This window comes from Haematobia irritans, chromosome 3 (assembly GCF_050003625.1).
Source record: "Haematobia irritans isolate KBUSLIRL chromosome 3, ASM5000362v1, whole genome shotgun sequence".
NCBI classification, from domain to species: domain Eukaryota; kingdom Metazoa; phylum Arthropoda; class Insecta; order Diptera; family Muscidae; genus Haematobia; species Haematobia irritans.
The window spans coordinates 189,342,105-189,351,342 of record NC_134399.1 but is presented as its reverse complement, the minus strand read 5'-3'; the positions used below and the strand labels follow the sequence as shown (position 1 = coordinate 189,351,342).

Genomic DNA, 9,238 nt, shown 5'->3' with positions numbered 1-9,238 from the left:
AGTATGATTATGTCATCTTAGCAAATATTATATCATTGGCTTAACTAGAATTTTGACACCTTCTTAAGGTACCTTAAAATTGTAACAATTTTCTAAAACAAAAACAAAATCCCTGAAGAAAACAGAATTCGAAGACCTGTTCTATTCATTTTTGCCTGTGTGCGTGTAGAAAGGAAGCGTGGTACTGCCTTCCGTGTTGAATTTCTTCTTTTTGGCTGGAGTTTAAGATTTCCTTTAAGCTTCTTTTAATATCCGGTAGCAAGGTAGTTGATCTCATTCACTCTCCTATGTAGTCCTTCTTATTCCTATCATTCATTATCTTCAATTGTGTCCATGTCGTCCTTTAAGTCGACGTTTTGAATTTCATCGTGAAATGCAAAAAAAAAATCTCTAAAAATTATCGCAATCTTTATTCCTTTTATTTTCTACAGCCTCATATGTCTTGGCAATGTCTGTCCTTCTAGTCAGTATTTTTGTGTTTCGTGAGATTCATAATCCCTATTTATTATTTGGTGCTTCCTGTATATCATTCTTGTTTTTTTCTGTTGTCCTTACAGAAACGGAAGATCTTTAGACGGTCATATATGAAAAGTTGTTCTTGTTTGACAAGACCTTTCACATATGAGGGTCATTCCTACATTTATGAGTGTAAAGAAAAAATGTTTTATAAATGTAATGAAAGGAATAGTTTTTGTGGGTCCAACACAATCTATCGCGAATTATATTTTTGCGCAATTTCGAAATCCTTAAATATCTACAGGCATAGTTGTAAAAATGAATTGATATTTAATGGCAATATTTTTGAATTGCTTACAATGACAAGGATTGAATCTCCTAATGACCGCATCCCTACACCCTTCACAATGAAATAAAATTTTAGACTCTGGCATAGAGAACTATTAAAAAACGAACTAACTTTCAAATCTATCCAACTTAAATTGCGAGTTAATTGTAAATAAATTCAAAATTATCCAGCAATCAAATTGAGAAAGCGCCGTGTACAAGATAAACGGCGAGGCAGATATGTATTACAACCACATTCAAGCTGGTATCAACTGCTAAACCACTCGTCTGACAGCTGACAAATTTATTCTAGTGACAGTTAATTTTATTGTTATCATAGATAGAATTCATGTGTGATGGTTAGTTAGGTTAGGTGTTGTGGCAGCCCGATACTTCAGGCTCACTTAGACTGAAAGTGGTAAACTTCACTCTTATCACTGAGTGCTGCCCGATTCTATGTTAAGCTCAATGACAAGGGACCTCCTTTTTATAGCCGAGTCCGAACTGCGTTCAACATTGCAGTGAAACCACTTTGAAACACTCAGAAATGTCACCAGCATTAATGAGATTGGATAATCCACTGCTAAAAAAAACTGGGCTTGAACCCACGACCCTGTGTATGCAAGGCGGGCAAGCTAATCATTGCACCACGGTGGTGTGATAGTGTATTTGCATGAAAATAACAAGTGTCTGTCGTTAGATCCTTTCAGCATTTAAATGTGGATAAATATGTTGTTCCTCGTTGCTCCATGATACGGGCAGTGTTTCATAGCGTTTAAAGAGTAGACGAAAAAATGGCAACGTCAGAAATGATACGAAAATTTGAATGACATATTTGACCGACATCCATGACACAGCAGTATTTCTACTGCTTGTTCGTCAGCTGAACATATCACGAGATCGAAAGCAACACGTATTGAACAAATAAAGTTCGACCTGGCCGATTGAATTCGTTAAAAGACTTTTACCCGCAGTCGGACTATTTAGGTCGGACTATTTAGAAATAAATATTTTTTGTCTTAAATCACGAAATTAATTGATCCAATTAATTTTTAATTGATTTATCTTCAATCACAGAAATGATAGTATCAATCACCAACGTCAATTAAAAAATTAATTGGTTCAATTAAATATATAATTGATACTATTAATTTCTGTGTTTGATTTATGTTTCAATTAAAATTTTCTTGAACCAATTACATTTTTATACCCTCCACAATAGGATGGGGGGTATATTAACTTTGTCATTCCGTTTGTAACACATCGAAATATTGCTCTAAGACCCCATAAAGTATATATATTCTGGGTCGTGGTGAAATTCTGATTCGATCTGAGCATGTCCGCCCGTCCGTCCGTCTATTGAAATCACGCTAACTTCCGAACGAAACAAGCTATCGACTTGAAACTTGCACAAGTAGTTGCTATTGATGTAGGTCGGATGGTATTGCAAATGGGCCATATCGGTTCACTTTTACGTATAGCCCCCATATAAACGGACCCCCATATTTGGCTTGCGAGGCCTCTAAGAGAAGCAAATTTCATCCGATCCGGCTGAAATTTGGTACATGGTGTTAGTATATGGTCTCTAAAAACCATGCAAAAATTGGTCCACATCGGTGCATAATTATATATAGCCCCCATATAAACCGATCCCCCGATTTGGCTTGCGAGGCCTCTAAGAGAAGCAAATTTCATCCGATCCGGCTGAAATTTGGTACATGGTGTTAGTATATGGTCTCTAACAACCATGCAAAAATTGGTCCACATCGGTGCATAATTATATATAGCCCCCATATAAACCGATCCCCCGATTTGGATTGCGAGGCATCTAAGGGAAGCGAATTTCATCCGATCCGGCTGAAATTTGGTACATGGTGTTAGTATATGGTCTCTAACAACCATGCAATTGGGCCACATCGGTCCATAATTATATATAGCCCCCATATAAACCGATCACCAGATTTGACCTCCGAAGCCTCTTGGAAGACCAAAATTCATCTGATTCAGTTGAAATTTGGTACGTGGTGTTAATATATGGCCTCAAACTCCAATGCAAAAATTGGTCGAAATCGGTCCATAATTATATATAAACCCATATAAACCGATCCCCAGATTTGACCTCCGGTGCCTTTTGGAGAAGCAAAATTCATCCGATCTGGTTGAAATTTTGTACGTGGTGGTAGTATAGGATATTTAACAACCATGCCAAAAGTGGTCCATATCAGTCCATAATCATATATAGCTCCCATATAAACCGATCCCGAGATTTGGTTTTGGAGCCTCTTGGAGGAGCAAATTTCATCCGAGTCAGTTGAAATTTGGTACATTGTGCTAGTATATGGCCGTTAACAACCATGCCTAACTAGGTCCATATCGGTCTATAGTTATATATAACCCTCAGATAAATCGATCTCCAATCACACAAAAATTGGTCCATATCAATAATTGTATATAGCCCCCATATAAGCGAACCCCATATTTCAATTCTGGCTCCCTCGTACCGTGCAAAAGTCCATATCGATTTGTAATTATTTGTAGACTTACCTACACATACTTTTTTTGTCTAATGTATACCACGTATGGACTAACACACAATTTAGAAAACGATTTAAGATACCACAACCCAAGTAATTCGATTGTGGATGACAGTCTTTCGTAGAAGTTTCTACGCAATCCATGGTGGAGGGTACATAAGATTCGGTCTGGCCGAACTTACGGCCGTTTATACTTGTTTAGAATTCAATTGAAATTTTAATTGGAAAATTTTTGATGATATTTTTTGTGTGTATGGAGCCTATGTTAGATATAAAAGACAGAATAATTACCTATATAAGCTTATTTGGTTCTTGATAGTTTTATATAAAGGAGTTTATAAATAATTATAAACTGATGTGAAGCAATTTTCGCATGGTAGTTAGAGGGCCAAATTTCAACCGGAGCAGATAAAATTTGTTTCTTCATGAGGCTTTCGAAGTTAAATCTTCGGGGGTCAGTTTATATGGGAGCTATATATAATTATGGACCGATATGGACAAATTTTCGCACGGCTGTTAAAGGGCATATTTGCTTTTCTAAGAGGCTACGTAAAGCAAATTTGGGTGTCAGTTAATATGGGGGCTATACCTAATAGTGGTCCGATATGACTCATTTGCATTTCCATCCCATCTACAGCACTAACATAGTTTCAAGTCGATAGCTTGCTTCGTTCAGAAGAAGTGTGTTTTCAAAAAACGAACGGACGGACGGATTCAGTATTCACCACGACCAGGAATATATATAATTCATGGGATCTAAGACTTATATTTCGATGTGTCACAAACGGAATGACAAAGTTACAAATGGGCTTGGACTAAAATCACTGAAATTCCAAAGAGTGTAAGAGCTCGCCGATGCACAAAAAAATTAGACTGGAATGAACTAATGAGTTGCTACGAACGAAATTGGCACTTACTGAATCGGGTTTCTCCAAAGAAAATTCATTTCAAATGTTTATGAACAGACAAAATGATCAGAAAATTTCGATTTGCGACCACAACTCAAGCACTGCCGACTGTGCTCGACCTTGAGGTCAAAATAAGTACTGAATATTATACTAAAAACAGTATTGAAGCCCTGGACAAGCAAACATTCAGGCCTCAGACCACGGTCATTCCAATAGGATTCTGCACCATCGCACTGGAGATTTCTCCCTTCATTACTATGGGCTAATGACCACCTAAATCACTTTTCGCCTAGGGCATTTTGGATATTAAGGTTGTTATTTAAAAATTCCAAATCAACAATCATCTCAAGACGCCGCTTCGTCGTGAATGGGCCAAACTACCACAAATATATTTCCTAGTAAAACATGTTTGAGGTAATCATATTCGTCCCCTGAGTGTTAAAACAAACGGCCAGATTTTAAAGCAGGAATTCTGTTTGAGCAAAGATTATCGTAAAAAGGAGCCGGAATTATGGACTGCCAACACTTGGTTTTTGTCCTACGATAGAGTATCTTCAAATATCGTATGGATTCATAGTAAAGTTTCGCAAAGAAATTCAATAAGTATCGTTCTACAAGCCCCATATCCACCTAATTTAGCTGCACGTGTCTTCTCGCTGCTCAGAAAACTGAGCGGCCGCTCTGGAGAAACCATTTGAAATCTTATTAAAAATTTTGGAAAAGCCAAAATGTCGAAATTTGAGTGTCCTTACCACCGGGCCACAATACACGTATATCAGACTCATATATATACGTGTATTGTGGCCCGGTGGTAAGGACAGTCAAATTTCAACATTTTGGCTTTTCCAAATTTTTAAAAAGGCTACATTTTGAAGGTTTAGAAATGTCCACTTTCGATTTTTTATACCCTCCACCATAGGATGGGGGTATATTAACTTTGTCATTCCGTTTGTAACAAATCGAAATATTGCTCTAAGACCACATAAGGTATGTATATTCCGGGTCGTGGTGAAATTCTGAGTCGATCTGAGCATGTCCGTCCGTCCGTCCGTCTGTTGAAATCACGCTAACTTCCGAACGAAACAAGCTATCGACTTGAAACTTAGCACAATTAGTTTTTATTGATGTAGGTCGGACGGTATTGAAAATGGGCCATATCGGTCCACTTGGGTCCACTTGGGTCCAATGGGCCATATCGGTTCATAATTACATATAGCCCCCATATAAACTGATCCCCCGATTTGGCTTGCGGAGCCTCTAAGAGAACCAAATTTCCTCCGATCCGTCTGAAATTTGGTACATGGTGTTGGTATATGTTCTCTAATAACCATGCAAAAATTGGTCCACATCGGCCCATAATGATATATAGCCCCCATATAAATCGATCCCCAGATTTGACCTCCGGAGCCTCTTAGAGGAGCAAAAGTCATCCGATCCGATTGAAATTTGGTCCGTGGTGTTAGTATATTGTCTCTAACAACCATGTCAAAATTGGTCCATATCGGTCCATAATTATATATAGCCCCCATATAAGCCGATCCCCTGATTTGACCTCCGGAGCCTCTTAGAGCAGCAAAATTCATCCGATCCGGTTGAAATTGGGTACGTGGTGTTAGTATATGGTCTCTAACAACCATGCAAGAATTGGTCCATATCGGTCCATAATTATATATAGCCCCCATATAAATCGATCCCCAGATTTGTCGTCCGCAGCCTCTTGGAGGAGCAAAATTCATCCGATCCTGTTGAAATCTGGAACGTGGTGTTAGAATGGGGTCTCCAACAAACACGCAAGAATTGGTCCATATCGGTCCATAATTATATATAGCCCCCATATAAACCGTTTCCCAGATTTTATCTCCGGAGCCTCTTAGGAGCAAAATTCATCCGATCCGGTTGAAATTTGCAACGTGGTGTTAGTATAAGACCGCTAATAAGCATGCCAAAATTGGTCCATATCGGTGTATAATTATATATAGGCGATCCCCAATCACACAAAAATTGGTCCATATCGGTTCATAATCATGGTTGCCACTCGAGCCAAAAATAATCTACCAAAATTTTATTTTTATAGAAAACATTGGCAAGATGTTATTTCTATAGAACATTTTGTCAAAATTTTATTTCTATAGAAAATTTTATCAGAATTTTATTTCTATAGAAAATTTTATCCAAATTTATTTCTATAGAAAATTTTTTCAAATTTTACTTCTATAGAAAATGTTGTCAAAATTTTATTTCTATAGAAATTTTAAACTGAATTATATACGTATTTAATCGGCCTTTTTTAGTTTAATATATACCACGTATGGACTATGTGGTATATATTACGGTGTTAGGAAGTTTTAAGATACCTTGCCATCGGCAAGTGTTACCGCAACCCAAGTAATTCGATTGTGGATGACAGTTCAGTAGAAGTTTCTACGCAATCCATGGTGGAGGGTACATAAGCTTCGGCCTGACCGAACTTACGGCCGTATATACTTGTTTAAAGTTGGAAAGTTCGACTGTTAAGAAGGGCACAAAAAAAAGTAAACTGTTTTATAGGAAGAACGAACGTTCGAACATTTAACTAAATTGTACTCCACATTTTGAAATTTCCACAAAGCGTTGTTAAGACCAGGTAAATATAATGTACTGTTGTATTTTTTAACTGCAGTTCACGAAATTACATCGTCTCATAGAAGAAGAAGAAGAATTAAAACAAGGACGAAAAAAGTTGGTACCTAATCATGACCATTTTAACCACACATTTGTTCATTCTTACTATTTTTGGGAATCGCACGGAAAATTTCGTCTGTTTTAGTTCATATTGAACTTATGTGCACGGTCATTGAACTTTACAGCCAGGGTTAGTTCATAAAAGGGTAATTGCATTGGACTGTGCAGAACTTCGAAGAAAAAATAAATAAAATTTAACTACCAACAAATATTTTTTTTTCAATAAAAATAAGTTAAATTCAGCGTTAGTTTAACTGCGGATTTTTTTCTGTAAGTGTCTATTATTTTAAGCAATTTATTATGTAGAACTAAGGTTCTAGTTGGTGGTGGATATCTAGGGTTATTTAGTACTGCAGAGGATCTGTTTAACAATTTGAAATATATTTAATTTCTTTTTTCCACTGTTATTAAAAATTAAATATATTAAATATATTATTTTAACCCAATTCCTAACAAATGTTGCTTTTTGCACCAGTTTTTGAAATAAAAAGATTTGTAAAAATTTTCGTTTTTATAATTTTTGTTTGTATTTTTGTGTAAATAAATTATTTTTGTTTTGGTTTGTTTTTTTTTTCATAACAATAAGGTTTTGCATTCTTAAAATTAGTTTAGTGTCTTCCGTTTAAAATTAAAATAAAAAATAAGTTTTAAATCAATGTCTTCCAATTTAAAAAATAATAAAAATAAAATCTTAAAATTATAATACTCAAAGGCACTGCTTCATTGAGTGGAGTCACTATTTACAGGCGATCTATGTACACGAGGTGATTTGAACTTGGCCAAGAAGCAAATCTGGGACTAATGCGAGGCGGGTATATTTCACTGAGTCACAATGGAGAAGAATATCATCAACTCCTTATTGATCTTGCCACGAGGAAATGTAGTCCAAGAGTTCTTCATCATCACCTTGTTCGAAGGATTCAAATTTGAAATCATGATCAGGTTCTTCTAACTTCAAGGGTGTAACAAAACTGTTGGCAGCATTGACAGATACATCAGAGTCAGAGTATGAGGAGGTGGGTGAGTGAGTCATATGGTATGAATGATTGTCCACAGGACTACCCATGGATGAATAGCCATAGTTGCTGCCATCATTGCTAGAGTCATCATAATTCAGGGATCCGGATGTGGTGGTGGTGGTAGCAGTTGAACCATCTTCTGATGATTCCAAAAGATCTTGCAAGCCACGAATGTATTCAACAGCAATGCGTAGAGTATCAACTTTGGAGAGCTTCTTGCTGGCCCCACGACCACCAGAGGACAAGGCATTGATCACCGATTGAGGAATGTGTTGGCGCAAGTTGGTGAAACCATTGTTGACTTGCTTGACACGGTTACGCTCACGGGCATTGCGACGGGCCACTGAAGGCAATTGTTCACCATAGGGCATGGTGTTATAGGTGAATCGTTTCTTCTCCATCATGGGACCGCCAACGGATTGTTGGATATTCTGTAAATTGCTGGTACCCAATACCTTGGGTTGAGCTGGGGCAATGGGCTGCAATTTATTCACATACTGCATCTGATGGACATTTGATTGTTGTGGCAACATCATCATGTTGCCGTTGATGATTTGGAAATGATGTTGAGGTTGTTGGAAGTTGTTTTGTGTCATGCACACGCTGGCCATTTTTGCGTAATTTATTAATCCACAGAAATTGAATTATCAAAATATATCCGCTACTGTAGGTCTTCACTAGACGATCGTTGTTAACAAACTGAAGTCGTAAAGATTTTTCAAGTTTGTTGTAGTCTTCGTTGATGTTTGTTACGAAAAGAATTATTCAAGCGAGAGTAGTTGAGAGCGTAAATGGGTTATGCGAATGGGTGGTGGTAAGTATTTTTGTAAATGTTGTGTTGTGTTGGTTGAGTTGTTTACTGTTTGGAATCGTATTCCACAATGATACCCTTCGTCCTGTTGCTTTGCCTTATGTACGCACCATGAGAAGAGAGTTCTTCATAGTTGTTCTTGTTTGTGTCCTTTACTGCCTTTCTACCTGCCACTTGGTATGTATGAGTTTCGTTTACCTCTGGGGTTCTTCTCTATGTCGAAGAACAATACAAGTGATCCTTTATGTTAGTCCACCTCTGTGTATTCTTTGATAACATGGTTCTGTGCCTGCGAGAGTGAATGAGAGAGAATTTACTATGAGGTTTTGTGCTACGTTAAATGCATTTCTAACAGGTCTAACACTGAATGTTAGCAATTGGGTTCAATGTTAACATTGGTATGTGTCACAATGTAAGAGCCGTAGATATTTAGCGCCGTTTGAATAAGGTTCCTTGGGTTCC

General features: G+C 37.2%; 1 protein-coding gene across 1 annotated transcript; it reads right to left on the bottom strand.

Annotated features, from left to right (window-relative positions):
• Nucleotides 1-7,448: 7,448 nt before the first annotated feature.
• Nucleotides 7,449-8,833, bottom strand: l(1)sc (lethal of scute). The gene has a single exon (XM_075299929.1). The coding sequence runs from the start codon at nt 8,574-8,576 to the stop codon at nt 7,803-7,805; it is 774 nt and encodes a 257-aa protein (XP_075156044.1). The 5' UTR covers nt 8,577-8,833; the 3' UTR covers nt 7,449-7,802.
• Nucleotides 8,834-9,238: the final 405 nt, after the last annotated feature.